We start from the raw sequence: 22698 nt of genomic DNA, 5'->3' as shown, positions 1-22698 counted from the left end.
CTAAATATTGAAATAAATATACTAGACATCCCTAATTTTGGAAATAAATCGATCCAATTTAGAAGGTTGGGAGAGTCCACTAAGCATAAATGGGTTAAACAATTGAAATTTTGCAATCGGTGAAAAAGTCTCTCTACGGTGGATGGACGCTATGACGTTCTCCGACTATTAACGCTTATGATCATCTAGCCATCTAAATTCACAGACATTTAACATTCCATCTTGTTACCGTTGACAGTTCCAACGGGACCCCACCAGAAGCAGTAAACAAATTCCTCATAATGAGCGCTGCCGCTTTCGAATTACAGCTGTCAGCGGACTATCTTACGCGCGGAATGATACAACGCACACACTTCCTAGCTCCTATCAAATCTGAAATCCGGCACTACTTTCCGCCCCAAATGACTCTCATCCCCTCGAATACGCGACGCCATCCTACTGCGGAATAATGACGTACAAATTAGACCGTGGATAGATAATGAATAACTACTTAAAACAAATTTAATCGAATGTTTTCATGTTAAAAAAGACGCCAATCAGAGTTTTAAAAAGCTGAAAGGGGGCGATTATTCCTTCATGAAGACAACAGTGTACATGTGAACAGGAACCATCTGAAATAGTAAAAACGGGACACACGCTGCCTTTATATAAAACTACGGGATTTGAAACCACTTCCACCAACTGAGATCAAATTTGAGGAAAGACACAAGAGGCTAATTATCACCGTCTCGGCTATCTGCAACAAATATCACTATAGAGACAGGATGGCTGACTAGCCAAGATCGTTATCGAAATTCTGCAAAATGCCTCTTTATCTGACAGTGTTCTACCGTCTCCCCACCTCCCCGAGTGTGGTAATGGATAGAATGGAGAGATCCCGAAGGAACAATATGGGACCCCCGGGGCGTAACAGCGATCGGCAGTTATCCACTTCAGATAGGCAAGCGCCGAAAGAAGCAGCGTTGATTCGGTTTGGTTACTGAAAGCCTGCATCCTCTTGTGATGTTTCCGTGTTATACGGCAGACGTTCCGATGACAGATTGGCTCGGAGTTGCAGGCGAAATGGATGCACGGCCGCCTACCCGAGTGGGCGATTTGGCCGATAGCGGTCCCGTGGCCGCATTTGTGGTCGCCAAAAACATGATCAAGAAGCGCGCGATTTAATCTCGTGTTAATATACGCACTACGAGAATGTTCGACAAAATGGATCAAAATGATGACGAGCCTGATAGGGGTGCTAGTTCGGCCGTTAATTTCGCGAGAGGGTAGTTAAACGAAATTGGCTTCGATGCACAAGCATTTATCTATATGTTTTAATGTTATTTTAGTCTATTAAAATCTTCTAGTAATGAAACAAAGGAAACGCTGCGCTTAATCAGTTGCTGAGAATAAAGGAAAATCATTATAATGTCATCACTGTTATTGTCATTATTGTGGCCTATGTTCATATACATATGTTCAAATGTTCTAGAAAATGCGTAGTGACATAGTAAATGTGCAGTTCATATATATAATTTACCGTTTAATAGGTGCATCTTGCAAACAAAACTTAGTACGATGACATGAATTATGGCTAAAAAAATAATCAATTGAAGTTTTCATCCGTATATATTTTGTATTCGCTTCATTGGTATTGATTACTTTCAAATGTACGGTTTTATGGACACACAAATAGCAAATATATTGTCATCCCTTTGATATATTCGTCAAAGATATGAATTTTAGTTGCAATCGTAAACGCTGATATAATAACCGTTTAGATTACAACGAAGACAATTTCGAGGAAAGGAATGCCCATAATTGTCAATTGCAGAGAATATAAGAGTGTTAATGGCATTATCCTGACACGGCACTATTCTATCTTTAGACTACCACCCACGTTGTCCCGATGTTCCCCGTATTTCACCAATTCGGCACTGAGGCCAACTTTTAGCCCATGCAAAATTGAATTAATCCTACCCCATCGGTTACCAAGTGACCCTAAGGACCCCAACCTGCCCGCCTGCACAGTGCACGAACCTGCACCCGGGACCTCCGCATCGTCTTCTTCCGACATTGGCCACGCCCACTCCCCTGGAGACTCGGCACTAATCAAGCGTTTGTTTACATGCGGAAATACTAAATGGACTATCTGTAAAAACAAATTACGCGAGTACGAACGATGTTAACTTGCATGTAAAACTGACATATTCTGACATTGAAATTACCCACAACTCTCTGGCAGCTGATAAGCCCCAGCTCTGCGATATCATCACGTAGGAATCCGCGAGTGAGTCTGTGTTACGCCACTTGGCATACGTTTCCTTCCACATCAGATACTTTCTTTGCCACGACGAGACAAACTCTGATGTACCTATATTTGTAATGATTGTCTCAATAGTATATTATGTTTTTCATGGCTTTTTGTGACCCGCACAAATTCGTACCACAAAACATGAAGCGACGTAGGCGTATGTTTGCGGAAAGCCTTCTATCTGTTCTCATTTAACATAAATAGCATTCTGCAAATACATGTATATGTCTTGTTATATCTACCTGTGTAACAGCAAAAACAAACAAACAGCAAAGATCGTATGTATCTTATAGCACATAAACAATGCGTTTCGCAAAACTAATTGTTTTAGGCGTAAGAAAGAAAAAAACAATAGCGAAAGGTCTTTGTATGTTGCATGCCCATGTATATGATTTCGCAAAAATCTTTCTTAATTCTTTGAAGCATAGTATTCGTTTTTAAATTCTGTTAAATATCAAACTTGTGTGTGTACGTGTGTTTCTTAAAATATAAAACAATATGTAATTAATTAGAAAGAAGATTACAAGGCTCACGTATTTCCTAAATACATCCACAGTGCTTATATTTGAATACTAAGTACTATTCTCCAACGATCTAAACCCGATACATATCTAACATTTGTATTATGTAATACATGTGTAACTATCCGAGGCGTGGGAATACATATTTACGTAATAAACCATGGTCTATGAATGACATTAAGGGAAAAACAGAAGCCTAGCTAGTTAAACTTCGTTTGGAATTTATCATTAGAGTTTCAAGTACCAAAGTGTTCCGCGCACATTTAAATACGCATTTAGACTGTTAACCTTAGACTCGAGTATGTTTACATTTGTATTCAATGTACAAAAACTAAAGGTTTGTGTACACAAATATTATATATTAATCTTTATTTGTAAAAATATTTATAATATAAATATAAAATACAACACAATAGGTTCGTGCCGTAAAATACAAATGCAACATCATGGCCGGCGGGCGTCATTCTTTCAGTGTTTGCTAATTCGTTCAAGTATTATATAATTTTTCCGGAAGTAAACTTTATTTTTCTAATTTCAAAATGAGCACAATGCCGTCAGGAGAATACTGATGGCTATAAAACTCGTTAAAATGGCTATAAAACATCACAACAAGCCAAGAGCTACGGATGCACGCCAAACTCCGACCACTACATCCAACCCATCGATTGTTCCGAAAGCTCTTCACTTTGAAACAAAAAGTATTATAACGGTGCCACTCTTATGGAAAGCACTCAATGGAACCCACCGATGAAACTACATAAAACTAATTTGTAATTTACGAACTGTTCTATTGCAGATCGAGGCAGGGAAGTGTCTGATAAGCCTTCCGCTCGCACAATACGGTCTTGTTAGACCAGCATATATCTGGAGCCGGCTCTAGATCCCTGTAACAATGCTTTGCTGTACACGGGGATATAGTGCTGAAACTGTCTGATGGATATCTTTACATATGTTTTATAAAGTAGAACTCTTGTTTTGTCGGTTGATTCTGGTGTAGATACAGTGTCTTACGTCGAGACTTTGATTTATTTTACGTGCATTGAAACTCAATGCCATGCTATAAAGACATGATCATATTTTTTTATTCAAAGGTTTCTACGAGTTACAATATTAAATTCTTCTTCTTGAAATTTCTTTAGATAAAACGTGCTGTCCAATCGATTAAAACAAATACGTATTCATAATCGCGCGAGTTTAAAAACACATATGAAATGCCACGTGTCAACTTATTTCTTCATTTTAATTGTGTGCACAATAATTGCCTCGTCAACATCTTACGATAATTACAGAACATTTAAAAATTAATTTGTCATTTTCCAAAAGTAAAAAAAAATCGTCACTAATTTGGTCCATTTTTTGCCAAATAAGTTTGAATATAACATCATATTGTGTGAAGAAAAAGTTGTGTTTCAAATTTGTTCCATTTTTAATTTTTTACTATGAAATGAGCAATTTGCTTTGAGGCAACCGTAAATGTTCTGTTTGCCGAACCCGAACATAACGTTTGTCTGGGGTTCAATTATTTCAGGACAGTGTATCAATACCGTCGGGCTTTTTTATTGGCCTCAGAAAACCGGTTCCTACCCGAGGCGAAAACAATCAAACAATGTGTTACTCGCAGCTTATATATGTCTGTATTTGTAATTACAGCCTGTCGTTTCTAAGGCTAGAGAGTCAATTTATGCTTGTTAACTCGAAGAAGTGTTTCTATTCTATTCGAGTCGAGGCAGATTGTCACTGATTGATGTTAAGCACTACGTCAAGATATAACTGATACCATAAATGGTCACTCGAGCTGAAATAAGTGCGTCCATTTTGCTTCCGCAACGCCACAATTGGTTTCTTGGTCAATAAGGATTCCGGCAGGGTCGTGTACTTTCGGACAATGTGTTTTGTTAGCCCGAGACGCAATAAAATTGGTTTTAATTAATATAAAGGGAATATTGCTTTTGTACTTCACCAATGTGATCGAATAATTACTAAACCGTGCAGTCTTAATTTTAAATATTTTTAAATGATTTATTTTTAATGACATCTCAAAATAGCATGTCAACAGCTTTATCATCACGAACAATAGAAAATAAACATTAAATAGTAAATACTCAAATTTTAAAATTGATGTTTGCATTTTTAATATAGACGCTTTCTCCGTTAGTATTTAAAATTTTAACTCGCCCATTTTTAACACATTATGTAATGTATATAAATAATTTTACATTGATCGAAAGAAGATGAACTATACGCTCTAAGAGGTAAAATAACGATGGAGCACATGTAAATCCAAACAAACATTAGCATATTATTTTTAATAAGTAGTTGTATAAATACTTGAGCTTTTGTTCTTGAAAAAGTAAGAACAATATTGTATTAAATTAAAAAAAAAATGTTCTTGATAAGCCTTAAGCAGATGAGACTGCGCTGTTCCGAGTCTAACCTCATACGGTAGCTATGATTTGCTTCTAGACCGACCGCCGATTGATTGATTTACTTTTCTCTTGCCCATGTCAGAATGGCAGCGTGTTAATGATCATTTATTATGAAGCTTGGATCAACCCTATTTTATTCAAGAGGTCGATTGAGTAATGACTGATTATTTGTTTACATGCAGAAAGTCCTTTCGCTGGATTTAAAAAAGCGTCGTCAAATAATATGTTATCTATAACCATTACATGTGTCATAGTGACTACAATTATGAATAACCTGAAATCACGGAAAATTGCAGCCACAATGTGGTGATACCAATTTAAGTATACCATTGAGTATTATGATTGTTTATATTATCTTAGAAAAAATCGAACATCGGTGAATTTAGTAACAAAAAACATCAAACAATATTAATTAATGAAACACAAACAGAGCATGTTATTTGTTTAAGTGATGTCCATGACAATGCGATTTATATTGATGGTAAAGTCAAAGGTGATGATGATGATACTATAATGATACTACGATATTACAAAATCTTATTTAAAACAACATTTTTTCTTTTCTTGTCTTTGTTCATTGCACGTTTCGTTTATTTGTTATATAATTTACTTGCCATCTAATAAACTGACGTAACGGTGTGTTTTTAGTGAAAATCAGTGCTGTATCAATCTGAGTAGCATTGTGAGAAAACTGGGCATAATGTGCGTAAAGTGTCGTCCCAGATTAGCCTGTGCAGTCCGCACAGGCTAATCAGGGACGACATTTTCCGCTTTTATGGTATTTTTAGTTTCAAGGAAGTCCCTCCTTACCGTAAATCAAGTTTAGGCGGAAAGTGTCGTCCCTGGGACCTGAGACAGACGCCACTCTTTTAGTGGAGTACACACTTGCCCGTAATCCTTAATCGAGACTGCTGCGTCCAGTCTTGAGTCTGATACACGTATGTTTGAACAGTGATTTGTTCGTAATAGCTTTGATATCTTGGACAGTATTTAATAATTCGTCATACACGTCGTCAGTTTCAAGAGTGTGTCGATTCGCTAAATGAAGTACTGTGATTGAACTAAATTTGCTCTAATGGATAGATCAAACACGAAGAATTGGCAAAATTTCTAAAACAAATAGAAAAACACGTGTAAGACTCGGATTAAAAGATTCTTCTTAAAGTGTGTAAACATTTGGAAAGGACCTCGTCTGGAGTCAGAAGACGAAGACGACGGTGCTATGGGAACTGAAGATGGCATGATTTGGGCTGATCACGATGACATAACGTTTTTTAACTGCATTATCAATGTTTGTGAAGTTAGCCACTTTAGCCCAGCAGGGAAACACACCATGAGTCTCGAGCCTTTTCTCATTTCTGTCAAATTGTCCTTTGCATTCTAAGTGTTAAGTATATTCTTTCAACATCAGTATATAAACTTGAATAATATTGCTTACATATGTTTACGAATAACTAAAGAAATATTGTTTAAACCAATTAAGCCTATTTTCAGGTAACCGTACACCTTTAAATGGGATGACATAGCCATCTGATAAAGCTGCTGTATTCCTATAGCTCATGTGCTATACGAGGTTCATCTGCTATAAGAACCTCATGTTAATCTGTTAAAATATTTCTAAAATTATCGAAGCGTAAAAATACATGTCCGTATCAAATCCCCTTTCTGTAAATTGAGGTCACAGTGACGTTTATTGAGAAAAACAAGACGATGCACTTATTATGTTTAATTAACCGGTTTTTTAATCTTTAAAAAGTTGCATTCTTGTTTAATGTTTCACGTTTTGCACGTGACTGTTATTTTTGCCAGTATGTTTGTTTACGGAAGGTATCGGTTGTAATTGGTTTTCACGATACTGCATCATCATTATAGATACGTGGCTTGATAGTTTCTTTGTGGTTGTCATTAATTAGCAACGGTGTAAATGCCGTATCACATCCTCGTTAACAATATTTGCCAGAAGTCTCATTTTATGTTCTTTTCTCTCTCATTTTAAAATATCATAAACGGCCTGAGTATTCAAACGAATAATTGAAACTAATTGAGACCAGCCAATTTATAACATCGAAAATGGCCGTGTGTCAAAGTAAGTATCGCCATTCAGCCCTTCAGTTGATAGCTTCTAATGCGTTTTAAGAGATATTTAAGATAAAGAATAAGACACTCAAGTGGTTACGAGGAGTTTTAATGTTAAAACAAATATCTTCAGTCGCTCAAGAGCGAAGTGACGTGTTTTCAATAGGTGATTTGTTTAACTACTTGAGAACGTCGTCGGCGCTTTAACTTCTGTTTTGTTTGCAGAAAGGTTTGGGTACAAAACGGATCAGGAACGAATGATCTCAGATAAAAGCTAGCATATTGTCCGCGATTTTTGCATCTGTCATTTTTTGCGGTTTGAGATGGTACGAAAGAAAAAGGGAACGAACAGATAATGCAGTCATGGATTAATTGGCATTGGTATTTTATCTTATTGGCATTGCACTCACTAATGTCTGATTAATACCTTTTACAAATGTGTAATGACTGGCATAGCTTAGAGATTTAGCCATTTGCACCGATTATACATTTAATGCGCCTGTTTTAACAGTCGTGTTTTTCTATATTATGTAAATAATAAAATATTTAAATTATTTAACATCGTGTAGTTTTAAACGATTGTCTATAGTGTAATAACGATATAATTGTATTTTATTTATACCGTCCAAAGTAGAAAAATCTAAATTGCGAATATTTTTTCCGTTTTTTTTATGATGATGATGATGTCTAGATTAAATTATTGATGATGACGGCCAGTGCGATTTATGCAAATACAATAGTAGAAAAGGTGATGCTTTAAATATAAGAGAGTTTAGCATAATAAAAAGTAACATGCACAAACAGGCATCCCTTACCAATGGCGAGTAGAAAGCAGACGAGTCTGTGTTCAAGGGCATGTAACCCTGGGAGGGGTAGTGTGATGACGTATACATGCTGTCCCCTAATCCGGGAACCCTGCTGTATGCGCTTAACAACCCTGATCCGTACTGGCAAGAGCAGACGCTTTGTCCGGTATGCGGGTCAGTTATGATTGGTCGGCCATTTTCACAGCATGACGTAGATAGTGACGTGTTGTGTGATGTCAGAGATCCAGAGGGCGCTGTGTGCTGTTGCGGTACTTGGGAAAGCGGGGTAGAGGTCATCAAAAGCTGAAACAGGAAGATTTTTTTACATGAGACATTTTATGGAAGCCAACTGTATGCGAATATCTACGCAGAATGAAACAACGGCATACAATTTCAAAATACACTTTGTTTAATCATTAGTTTCACTTATAATAGTATATAATCTGTGAAAACAAGTTATCCTATCTACCATTTTTCTGGCCAATCACGTACTGCACACTGCAATCTCCAATATGACAAATGATATATAACACCGTGAATAATATTATTCGTGAAAATTATCATCATGCACAGCACATGGACGAAACGGAAACTTGTTAGTTTTTCTATCTATTAATAAGGCTTATATCATTTTAAAAGTCTCAAGTTTTTGAACCCAGATTGCATGTAGAACACTGAAATGTACGAAAAATATAGTTCGGTTCTTTTCTTATGTTGTAAAGATACCATACACATGAATAAAACATATTTAAAATATACTTAAATTGACTTTAATGTGTGTCTTTTTCCATACGTTTAAGCTTGATTTATAAATGAATACTTAAACAAAGAGACGCTTTTTTTTTTAACCGGAAGTGGGTAATGAAAACCTATCTGTTGTTTTGGGGTAATGTTGCTATTTCGGCGTGTCAGGTGGCGGGTAACTGGCGGGAACTGCCTCGCTATCAGTTTCGACGGAAACGAGGCGGAACTAACGGACTGGGCCACATAAATGTAATATCAATAAATAGGCACCGCATTTCTATCAATGTTCTGATAATGTTTCGTGCACATATGGTTATACCATCATTTCTGTCGAGCTTCGATATATGTTGTTATATGGTGGAATATTTAAGGATATTTGTTAAGCTTATGTGGAAAGACGTGCAGGGACTTGTGTTGTAAATTGGGACAGCTGATTTTTGTTCAGTATCGGCGATTGGTTGAAACACACAATTACAAATCGATAATAAACTTATCTGATTTTTGACGGAACAAACTGATTATATAATAAGATAATTCCTAAATGACCAATCCTTGGATCTCTGATGAAAGGACGGACTAATGAAAGAACGGTAGACTGAACGAAAATTACCAGGGAAAATAACATATCAATAGATTTAGTTCAACAAAAGTGTATCCAGTTTATAAATTGTACGGGTTGTACGTAATACATAATTCAAATGAAACTACAAAAACGATGGCTAACAGACACCGTTTCTGTGATGGTTGCAAAAAAATGTTGTTTATTGCGAGTTTATATTTTTTGTAAAAACTTGTGGGACGTATTATTATGCTCTTTGCACATACTACAACAAGACATAAATCAAAACGGCGTATTATGTCAGAGAATTTTCGCACGCGTTCTTTTCACTCATAAAACGCGATTTATCTTTTTTCCAGATATATCTAATGATATACTCGATTAAATGTCAAGAGCCCGGTTTTAAAATTTAATCGATTACAGTTTATGGTTTTCATGACAGGTTTCCTTGCCTGTTTTTTGTTCGTTCTTTCTCTCATAGCGCGCGTTTCCCCATGTATTTTAGTGGAGAATCTTTGCTTAAAAGTGTCTCAAGCTTGTTATATGATCAGTTAGTATACCGTGTTTTACTCAGAACACCAGGCCGCACCAGAACGAACAATCTTTGTTAATTTAAAGATAAACAAAGACAATTCGTATTTATTTCGATTCTAACACGACCTAAATATTTACACTTTGTAGTTCTCGGTAAATTATTGGATTTTTTTTTCAGAATTATTAACTTTGCGCTTATTTTTCTTTTAAGGGCAAAACTAAAACTGCAGTTTGAGTTATTTAAAGTACATGGAAGACAAATATTGGTATATTAGAATTTTTAAGATTTTAAAACTTTTTTAATTCCGTAAAATAAAATGTAATTTGCGAATTACAGACATCAACGTTAATCAAATGTCAAACACAATCAACAAACAAATACACATAATACTCAATAAACGTTGATAACCCGTAAGACACATTCGATGACAAAAATTAACTGTTTAAGCAATAATGTATATAGTTTTCTGTACTGCGCACAATATACAGAAGAAAATATAAGCGAACACTTAAGTAAAAGTGATATCCATCTCTTATCGAGTACTGTTATTGATTTGCTCGTTGGCAATTCTTTGACATCATTTTAACAAACATGTTGAAGTGCCAGTTGGCAAGATAAGATGCACTGCGAACAATGCTTTGGATAAGCGCATCTCGAATCCCACTAATTTAATTTTATTTCGACATCCTCCCATAAGAAAAAGGTGGCCGTGTATATATGTACCAAGACATATACATTTTATTTAAGCATTATTTATTACATGAAAAGAAGTGATGGAAGATAACAAAGCAACCACCAAAAAAACGTTTTAACCCATTTAAGCCTAGTGGACTCTCCCATCATTCTAAATTGGATCAATTTATTTCCAAAATTAGGGATGTCTAGTATATTTATTTCTATATTTAGAATATTTCTTACAGAAATTCCTTTAAGCAAACAGCGCATACCCTGATGAGACGCCGCATCATGCGGCGTCCCATCTGGGTCTACGCTGTTTGCAAAGGCCTTTTTTCTAGACGCTAGGCATAAATGGGTCAAAATACTATAAAAGAAGAAAACATACAAGAAGTCATACGAAGAAATAATGGCTGCGCAATTTCAACTCAGTTATATAGTAATAGTAATAATAATAGTGCATGTAAATTTATAAATGCAGTCAACAATTCAAAAACAACATTTAAATAAAACGATAAGATTACATTTACATGTCACAGCTGTTATATTTGAACGTTTATTTTGAAGGTCGCCTGTTATTACTAATTACAGATTATTATGCATCTTTTAAATCAAATTTATGGTGAAGCGTCTTATTTTGAACTTATACAGACGTTATGCTATTGTTAACATAAGGACGTAACAAACGCGACATTTTTGTCTTCTCGATGAATCTCGTCCGGATTTTGATTCCCACACCAATGCGGAGTTAAAATTAAACAAACTGAAAATGACTGATTGCTTTTTACTTGTTTCAACATTTTTTTTCGTCTGCCTGCTTGAAGCGAAATGAATCTATAGATGTACTTCGTATAATTGAATTTATATATTTCATAAAAATTGTCGACTACAAGTGGAAATAAAGAGGTTAAAATGAAGTCATTTGTTCCTACTCACATCGCCAAAAAGGTATGGTAGGTAGTTTTACTTTTTGTAACGATTCCCCATTTAATAAGAATAAGAAATGGCACGCATACATGCTGTAAATCTCTGTTAAGCATTCTTTTAGCGCGTAATTTTAGTTAATTGAAAGTTAATTTACCGAATATCAAAGAATGAAGCAAATAGGCTCAGAATAGTTTTATTTAAACATGAGATTTTTAGTAAAATAATTGAAAGCTCAAGCTGAAAAAAATAACGGTCGGCACACAACATAAGGGAAGGTCGGGACATCTTTACTCCTTATGTGGTTTGTTGAATGAAAACATTTGTATATTAGTAGCGCTAGCGGGACGCTCTTTTTTCGCCTTCATTACTGACTCAGGATTGATTGCTTCAAAATAAAAGTGCACAATATACATACGTATACACATCAGTCACATTTAAATGCATTGGGTCAATAAATATAGATTTCTTACTAAAACAACATCTTTTTCGAAGCTGTTTCTATAAAAAGCATCAATCAATCTAAAATTGGTTCACATACAATGTACATATGTATGCGATATATCAAGACGATTCGTTGCTAGACACACATGCATTTATTAAACGAGTTACAATAAGAAAACAATACAATTCTTTCAAAAAGAGACGCCTATAAATCCGAGAAACCGTTTCCGTCGGACTCATCTCACTTATTCGGTATCGAGTACTTATTACACTTCTTCTTTATCAAACACAAAGTGCAATGTAACCTCCCCATTATTGGGGATTATTATACCGTTTTACTATTTTTAAACATATAGTTACAATGTAATATGTTTAAAAAAAAGACTATTTAAATCGACCATCATTACGCGGTGTGCAATGGAACAAAGAATATGATTGAACTACGCCCGGAACCAGTGATATATATGCGCTGAGGTGGATTCTGTATACGATAGCTAGTGACTTCTCTGGAGCAAATACTGCTCCATAAGAAGCAAAGTGAAAATTGCTTTTGCAACCAGCATAAAACCAGATCAGCCTGCGAGTAACTCGCAGTCTGTTCAGGTTTTATGCTGTTTGCTGCTCAACAGTATAGAAGTTAGAAATAACGCCTTTAAAACTTGAATTTAGTAAGAAAGGTATTAAATTAAATTTAACTTTCTACGGGACGACAAATGCGTCAAAATACGTATCTAAGTGGTGAAGGTTAAATAACGAATACCTTTCACTATATCGTTCATCACTGGTATTCCATTTTGTTTAAGTTCCCATACTCCCTCGTAAGTACATAATGAAGCTCATAAGTTCAAGTGTTTAGGCCCTCGCAGTTATATATTGGGTTAAATGTCTCCAGAACCAAACAACAACAACAACAACAATATTATTATTCCGTAAATAAATTGATAACTGTATTTTTAAGTCTAACAAAACGCGTAAATAGCACGCTCGCCAATATGCATTTAAATCCAACGAAGACATTGTCAGTGATGACACTTTTATTCGTTAATATTTCGCTTGAAAATACCACCTGTTTACTATTTGCGAATGAATACATCACTGCCAACAGAATTTGGCCATAAAGAAATAAAATCGAAACGTAGTTGTGGGGAATATTGTTTTGTCGTGACGCCGACATGCGACGTTCGACGTTTATGATTTTCATGATAACCGATATGAAAACGTAATTGTTATTTTGACTGTAATTACTCTGTCTACTTATTAGTTTGGGGCTGTGCACCGACTTAGTTTATAATGTAGGTATCCAGTTCTCCGTTGTGTAAGTGCTTTGATTTAACATGTGCAACTTAAAGTATTTATTTTAAATATTATATAATGTTAAATTATGTAATTTATTATTGTGATACATAACTTATTTATACTTACATTGGGATCGGTTTGGTCCATAAACTCACTTTGAAAAGAGTTCTCCATGGTGATCATTTTCATATAATTTATTATTGCAAGTAATTAAAACTTCAATTAAACTAATATTTAATTATTATGAATATTTAGCCGCCTTTTCTCATATAGTCAGTGCATTGCTTTCATGAATGTCAAATTCCTTTCGTTTAAGTTTTTATGAAATAAAAATCCTTTTTTCAATTATCCATTTCATTCACTCAACGTAAAACGAACCGTACAGCTATGAGAGCGTCGACGTTGCCAACTCGAACGTACGTCAACGTTTGGTCTCGAGATACACGCTACTGTTAAAGACAACGCTATCTCGGCTGTCCATAACTCATTTGCCACTCTCCACCAGCTAATTAGCCCATGATAGGCTGTCACGTAAATGTGAAAGAAAAAATAATGCTCTTCAATTCGTTTGGCTTTCCAAACTGACTTTCCGGACGTTAATTTTTCGCCGCAGGGCTTTGGTGTATTGTTGAAACGTTACCAGACGTTACGTCGAGAACGCTGGAGCCACCAAGACTCAGTTGGACGCTGTTTATCGACGGAAAGAACACCCTTTGAACTAACTATGCACACGCTTGCGAACAGAACTGAACACTTTTTAAGCGAAATTGTTAAAGATACAAACGTCGACAGTTTCCGCTTGCCCTTTTGTGAAAAGAGAATAGAAAAAAAACGTGTCAGATTTTTTTTAAACAAATATATTATTGTAATATGTTTTTGGTAAGATTACTCAAACGCATTCAAAATCACAAAATAATTCAGATTATATTGTTATAGAAACACTTTCACATCGTTTGTGTAAAAAAAATATTTCACAATTCTTAGTATTAAATTCAAGATTTTTGCTTTTTTGTAAAAGCTGTCTACGAAATCAAACATTATGACCGTGGATTGCTTTAACTAAGAAGATAACATTTTTTTACATTGAACAATGCAATTAAAATGTCACTTGACATTACAGAAAATGTCATAATAATATAAGTATTAACATCACCATACTTGTTTTGTAAATATTTGAAGTAAATTATAATGTAAAAAGTTCATTCGATAGCATGGTTGTTAAAATAAAAATGGAAATGCAAACTGATGTCATTATATAAACGCGAAATCATTTTGAATGCTTTTATATTCTGGACACAAAACAAAAATAATGCTTGCACTTATTTAATATAATTTCAATCGGAATGATCGCAATGTGTTGCCAGTGGAAAAAAGTATAGACGCTTCATATGTGTATTATTCAAGCAAATGTGGAAACGGCAAAAACAACACGGAAAGTTCCGATCAGCAACGAACGCATTCGCTAGGAAAATCGGAAATTTCCGAGTACCTGTAATTGCAAACATCTGGTCGACTGACGATTTCTGTTTGATTGACAACTTAATAAGCGGGTACTTGTATATTTTATTGACGGTAAAAACACATGTCTGTTTATTCGAGAGCAAATACAAACCGCAGGGAAGTATCTGCTTCGAGTGAAATGGAAAATATTCTTATTTAATTTTCGATTTTCGAGTTTTAAAGAAATGCTTGAATTTAACATGTCATTGCCGCAAATAAAACTCAATATCGACAAAAAATATAGCAAATAACCAATTTATAATTGAAAACAATAAAACATAGTTACACAGATTGTACTTAGCAAATTTAAAAAATCCTTTATTCTTTTTCTTCAGATTGCTTTTCGAGTCCTTGCTTACTCCTCCTAACATAATGAGCTTTAATCTCATGGAGCTTTTCTGGAAAAATACATAAACTTAGAAACCCGAGCCGTATTTTCTGTTTTGAAAACATTGCTGGAAGCTTAATATCAGGTGTTGACAGGTCTGAAAATCGGAAATCACGGGTGATTTCCTAGACAGAATTGGGGGTAAATAAACCTTTGGCCTCTAATTGGGTGATCCGCTGTATACAATTTCAGTTTCTTATCGTGATAGAACTTTTTCACGATACAAGTGCATTAAAGGCATCTTTTCACGGTTTGGTAAATTGACAAAATTGAAAAAAGTTGTTTCAGATTCGCAGATTTTCGTTTTAGTTATGATATTTGTGAGGTAACAGTATTACTGAACATTTACCATAGTCCAATATAGCCATTATATGTATCTTTTGACGATTTGAAAACCTAAAAATTATAAAGCGTTGCAACGCGAAACGATTGAATAACTTGGAGAGTTCTGTTGTTGTCGTTTAAATTTACGACACTACGAAGATTGCTTATATAAGGTATAAAATACTTAGCCGTCTAAATTCGGCGGAATAGCCGAGAGGGCCAATGCGTTTTTACTTCAGACTAACTCCAGAACTCCGGGGGTCACTGGTTCGAGCCCTGGTACCGGCTACTTTTTTTCCTTTTTAAAAAATTTTATTCTTGTTTTTTACTGGAGCTTTTAAGATCCAATGTTTACATTTATCAATATAAAGCATTTAATGACAAACTTCAAAATATGCCAAAATCTGTGAAAAGGCCACTTTAATGCGCTCTTCTTGTTTGGTCAATTTTGTTTTGCGTATTTGCAATCTTGCTAATATTTGCTATCATTTAAACAAATTATCTTAAAGCTGTAGTTATTTCCTCTATGCAAAATTAGCGCATAATTGGTAGTGAGAATTCCATTTACTTAATAGACAGATTTTGTCATCGCCACGCATGTTGATATGTTACGTCTGAGGTCCTTTGAAATGCTTCTGAAATCGGAAGCTTGAATCTGAAAGCTCTCTGAGAGTTCTGTACACGTTTGTATCTATAACACCACTGTCTCAGTATCTCTAACACGATCGGGTCCATCACCATTGTGGTAAATTGTGTTTTACGCTAAATCCCAAGACATAACATGTGTATTTTAAAAGACTCTGTGGATAAACTATTTTATCAAGATACTTTATCGTTCCACTTTAAGCGAGTTCATTTTAAGTTCCAAGCAATGTGGGTGGGGGAAATAAGGGAGGGAAAAGAGAAAATTGTGTCGGTATCAGATTTTCTCTGACAAAGCACTTAACATTGCAAGATCACATCTTAATTGGCCCGCAATTAAAACGTCAACATTCATCGTGCTATTGAGTTATCGGCCGTGGAAAATTTTCAAGGATTTTAGTTTGCTGGTGGTCATATTAAGAAAACCGTTTGGTTTTATATCAACATTTATAATACTGTAGAATATTGCTTTATACATATTTACTCAATTAGCGTGTCGTATCTGTCAACAATCGAGTTGCTCATATATACAATTGTCATTGGTCAACTTCGACTCACGTGAACGTGATTTTCATTTTAATCTTGCCCATGGCCCGAATTAAAAACATAACAATTGTTAGACTTGAGACTGATAATATAGAATATTCTTTAAATTGGGTTTTCGACAATTGCTTTCTGTTTAGTCAATCTTGGCATGGGCCACCACTAATCACGATTTTTTGACATTTTATTGCTGCACAAGGCACACGTGGTAGCCTTTACATAGTATGATAGTCAAATGGAGAATTGCTTTTTCTTGCCTCTTTCTTGCTTCTTTCTTGCGTTTAAGAATGTGTTTGAGGATACGGGCCCAGTACGCTCTCTGAAACCTTTCGAAAGGCACTACAACTTGGTAAGATACAAAAAGACTCTTCGAACTTTGCATTTAATAATTACAAAGACAATTACAATACACAGGTGTGTTCTTTTACAAGTACGCGTCAGTTTTGAAGTCTTATTGTTTAACTACATTCAAATCTAATTTGCATTTTACTGTTCCCCTCTTTTTAGCCTACATGTCGTCGTGTCTCCTGTTGTAGAACATTGCACATATAAAGTTCATTGAAACGTAATATTTCTTAGTAATTGCAACAATCATAGGCGTCACACTTTGACGCCAGTGTAACGTAACGTATTGACGGTTTGCAGTGATGGAACATCAAATGCAAAGTCTATTATTATTTTGTACTCATATACTCCAATAACAATTAACTTCTTTTTTCATTTATTGCGCCATGCAAAAACTTCCATTATTGGCATTTTGCTCAAAAGCTTTTTTTATGACGGCACCGAGTTTATTTGTAGTTTTAATATATATAATATTTGCAATATGTTTGAATTTTTAGTCAGCTATAGACTAATTGTTGTATGAATATAGAAATACATGTGTAATATATAGTCTTTTTTCATGTATGCTGATACGTTAATATATTTGAATGAAATCTCTTTCACTGGTTGAATAGACCGTTCCAGAATTTGGTCATTACCCAATTATCTCCCCTGAATACTTTCCGCGTCCGCCATTACACTACTGCCTAACAACCGGTAACATATACACGTTAAATGTTAAGTGTAATAAGGTTCTCATTCATTTTTTTGTTCATTCGTTAATCTTGTATTTTTAGATGACTGGAAAAGCATCTGGCTTAAGCTGTCGTCACATCACGGATTTGAATATTTCACGCATGCGCGATCGCATTAGATCGCGAAGGGATCAGTACTGTTGTTCGTTTATATTAAAAACAACATGTGTACGGCCGTCTAGCGTGAATATATTATGACGGACATGTAGTTTTTTGGTATTTATGATTCAGTAATATTGACAGATAAAGGTAAAACGTGAGATTGAATCAGCAAAAATCTAAGAGCGCTAAATTCGGAATAAACTGACAAGTTATAGCAGATTTCTTTACTTGATTAGATATAAATACACACTTTTATAGCAGAGTTCAGGGAGAATGTGGAAACTAGATCGTAGGCGAATGCTATCCTTTTGTTTATTTCTTGATCCTATAAGAAACATGAAAAATTAAAACATGTAGACATGGTATTTGTTAAGCGGAATAAAAAAAAGTTTTTTGTTTTAACTTACCCGACTGATCCAATTGTTCGTGCCGGCCCTATATATATTCTTTGAATTCCAGGTTTAATTTTCGATTTTTTTTTTTAAATTCTATCATGTTCACTAAATTCATTATTAATATCCGAATATTGTTTGCAAAATTCGATGTTTTTTGCTTTATAAACTTTAAATTCACAAAAATAACTAATATTTTGAATGTTTCTGCATATCATTTCTTTTTTTATTTAAGGTGGCATTTTAGCCAACCTGTCTAGGTATTTTTTTGGCTATGTAAAGTGACAGGTATCCGAGTATTCAGTACGTAGGATTGAGTTCACTGTCCTTACTTTATATATTGACATATTGCGAATGCTTTAATTGCCAATAAGCCTTAGAACCTTCTGAGAAACATATATTCTATGTTTAGAATCAAAACATGCACCATGATATTGTACGAACACAATTTTGAACTTCCTCGTTTTTAAGAATAACATGTCAGGGCTGTTTTATTGCTTTAAAAAGAGACACATTGTGTGGCTGGCGATTAAACGTTCGTGAGTCATAATACAAGCATTATTGGGTTGACCAAATTATTAATTAAAAAATTGCAAACATCGTCGCATTGATATTATTTAAATCACTGACTGTACACATTAATGTTTTGAATTTCCAGTGGTGGGTAGCCTATATTTTCGAAACTACAATATTGATTTAAGCGCAAGTGGACACGTGTATAGCTATTGTAAGTAACAGTCCTCGTATGTTCAATTGACCAATGTTTTGCCATTGAATTAATTGCTTTGAATAAACATCTTTGGTATTTCAAGTTAGCGCTGTCTTGGGTACTTGAAATCTTTAAATATTTCGAGACTGGTAAAAAACAAATATTGCGCTTATGGGCTGCTAAGAAAGCACAAAAATAGGTGTAATTTGTTCAAATCACTTGCTTGTCTCAATGACGAACACTAAACGCTTGCACCGAAACTCGGGTACTTTAAAGATATTCGATTAATGTCATTATACAATTATACAACGTGAGACTCATTGATATAATGTAATCTTATGCATGTTTTATACAGTGTATATAATTGTATATGGGTCCCTCCTTAAAACATCAAATAAATCGTGCTCTGTGAAACAGGGGTTTAATGCATGTGCATAGAATGTCGCCTCAGATTAGCCTGTGAAGTCCTGATATGATAATCAGGGACGACACTTTCCGCCGCAACAGGATTTTGCAAAGAAGATACTATCTTTAAATGAAAAATACAATAAAAGCGGAAAGTGTCGTCCCTGATTAGCCGGTGCGCACATGCATTAAACCCCTTTTTCACAGAACACGGCCCAAATGTATGCGTAGATTGATGTTTAATACAGCATTGCATTCACATTATGACTATAAATCAATCGTATAGATCAATGCATTAGAAACTTTGGTCTCAGTATGGCATTAAAAGATTCGACATTATGATTATTGAACACTCGTATGGGCATTGTTTTGAATATAGAAAAACATTGTTTTCATTAAGTTGTAATGAATATCAATTCTTCATCTGCTACTTTTATATTCGACATATATGCCTTGAAACTTACATGTGTTAAAGTAATTAATTAATAGCTTTCTTCACGTTGTGTCTATTATAAACATGTCTGCATAATGACGCAATATTCTAAATATGTTATATATTTTTATCAATAATACCATAACATTGAGCGGCATGGTTAGCTTCTGTTATTGTTATCTCGGATCTGATTGTATATAATTTTACCTGTTTTATTACAAGCCATGTACAAGTATGTAATTTAATTCATTTAAAATGTAATTAAATGCAAAAGCAAAGGTTATTACTCAACGATGATGCATTAAATATGTACCACAACAGCTGTGGACAGTCAATGCAAGGCTTAACGATTATATTTTATGTTATAAGTTAGTAATTCATAAAAAGATAATAATTCGCTCTTCTTTGAAAACAAATGTCAACATGACCAACGAAAATCGTATATGTTATAAGGCAGTAATGAATAAAAAAAAAACTCTTTCGCTTTTATTCGAAAACAAATGTTAGCATGTTTGGTGCAATACGATTAACACAAAATGAAACACATGTTTTGATGCCGACAAGATTATTGGAGTCATTAAATTGTGTATATCAATCTCATGACATCACAGTAAATATAGCTTTTTAATATCGATTAAGCTCATCTTAAATAATATGAATTAGTATAACACCCTAAAATAGACTTAGGGCATTTGTAATATTCTTCAAAATAGATCAAAGACAATCTAAATTAGTCTTCGAAACGAACCAATTATGAGTTCGTAAAACATACTCCTAAATATATAAGAAAAAAAATTAGATATTTCAATACTATTGACTACTATTCTGATGGTGGAGTATCATACAAACGTTTGACGATCATTTCTAAGATATGGAATGAAGTTTAAAAAAGAAATGGTGATATTAAAATAAAGAGTTGACACTTCTAAATGTATACAGAAATAGTGAAGTATCTAAGGTGGTAATGTTCCATGTCAAACATTGAAAGAAATGAAATAATCTCTTATTTATAAATACATTTGATTTATGATTTCCTTCAGCTCAATTTAACAAAATGTCTGCAACACTATCAAATATCAAGTGTTGTATGATATTAAATGAACGGAGTTCATAGTTTTATTTGCACAATTAGTTTTGTAGATGTCATGTGTTAGTCGCAACTTGTGTGATGCGTATTATCATCTATAACATTGAAGACAGACCGTATTTATTTTGAAACAAAATATTCATTTACTACGAAATGGACATTATAATGTCATTAATTCATATATTAATTCATATATGTGTTTTTGTGGTTCATAGACAATAATCTTAATCACTTTTCTCAACCATCTGTATTAATACGTGAGTTATAAACAGCAATATTATAGTTGAAATTAGAACACAAGAAATTAAATAAAAAGGAAAAAAGACAACTCAATAAACGTGTTTATGAGGGAAAATCTTGTCCGGATGTCTTCTATAGCAGGTCACTTGACCATTACATATACATTAAAACACAATACACACAATATGACATCAAACATAACACAATTGTTAAAGCTAGTCACCTCATTGGAAAGGTCAATACAAAACATTCTATGTTTACCTCATAGTCAATTCATTATGCATTTTCATACGTTTGGATTTAATGTTTTCTTAATTTTCTTTAATTAAATACAATGTATATTTTAATATAAAAACTAGTGGATAATGCGCAATCAGTTAAAGATAATAAATACATTTAATCGGTGCTATATAGAAGTTTAATATTATAATTTACACTTTTTAAAGTCTTTTGTTATTCAGCATTAATTAAATTGTCATAAGTCAAACAACTTAGATTTATAGTTATATGGTTCTCTATATCAAGCATGTAAATATTATTAAAAACATATGGTCTTACCAGGCGCTCTTGTTAAAGATTTTGTTTCTGTCGCCGTTTTGTATCCAGATGATGGTTGAAATCACTTATGCGTGACCAAAACACTTTCAATTTAGTCCATGTAATTATTAAATATACACACTTTTATACGTTTATATTCGCAATTTGTTTTTTTTCTAAGTAGATGTTAATAGCACTGGTTAGTTGTTGACCTTAAATGATAAAGAACAAAGCACAACTTATTTGTACTTTATTTTCAGATGAGCGCAATAACTTATGTGTCTTTTCTTTTGATCATAGCTTCCAATTGTACGATTAATATACTTCAGTATTGTTAATTGTTTACTGAAAGTTGTTGAACGCGTTCGAATCTCGACTTATCGAGTGTTACGATGTGAACATAAGTTCAAATACTGTACACGCTTGCTATCGAATAGTTTGAATGTACTATCTAATCAAAAGTTTCGTAGTTATGCATACACGATTTCACAATATCGTCAGAGATGAATTTTACATGCGTATTCACGCGATTTGGCTTGTAAAAGCATCTGCGCTACATTCTCTACAGCGTATAACATGATTGGCTCATGTAAAGCTGAGCGCATCAACGATTGGCTAAAATTTAAATATAGTTCAGTGGCTCGCGCGTGTGAGTACACCTTCGGTCACAAGACTCCGCCCTTCCAGGCGGGGAAAGCGCGGAATCAGATTGCTGCAATTGCCCTATGACGGATTTGGTCTTGATTCTGGAATTATCAGAAATGCGATGCTATTTCCATTTGAGCGGCTTTATTTGATTTCATTAAATGCCTTTCAGTGGAACTTTGTATTCAGATCGCATTGATACATTGAATAATAAATCGAGACTTAGGCCAAAATACAATATTCGCCCTTCTACGGGTCTGTGTGTGTTTTAAGTGGATATTATAATAACAAAGTCCGCGGCGCGGGTAGAATTTGTGAGCAGACAAATCCATTTCTCTGATTTGCGAAGAAAAAAGTATTGTTCTGGGGTAAA

The 22698-nt window shown here is 34.3% G+C and overlaps 1 protein-coding gene across 1 annotated transcript in view; it reads right to left on the bottom strand.

Annotated features, from left to right (window-relative positions):
* Positions 1–22203, bottom strand: part of LOC127845030 (homeobox protein araucan-like) — a 35876-nt gene extending 13673 nt beyond the window's left edge. The window contains exons 1-2 of the mRNA XM_052375652.1: positions 21702–22203; positions 8132–8425 (exon numbers count right to left, since the gene is read on the bottom strand). Of these exons, the coding sequence (XP_052231612.1) occupies positions 8132–8419 (288 nt within the window). The 5' untranslated portion in view covers positions 8420–8425; positions 21702–22203. The remainder of the gene's footprint in view (positions 1–8131; positions 8426–21701) is intronic.
* Positions 22204–22698: the final 495 nt, after the last annotated feature.

The sequence above is a fragment of the Dreissena polymorpha genome, chromosome 9, assembly GCF_020536995.1.
Source record: "Dreissena polymorpha isolate Duluth1 chromosome 9, UMN_Dpol_1.0, whole genome shotgun sequence".
NCBI classification, from domain to species: Eukaryota; Metazoa; Mollusca; class Bivalvia; order Myida; family Dreissenidae; genus Dreissena; species Dreissena polymorpha.
The sequence above is the reverse complement of the archived record's forward strand: the minus strand, read 5'-3'. Positions and strand labels throughout refer to the sequence as shown.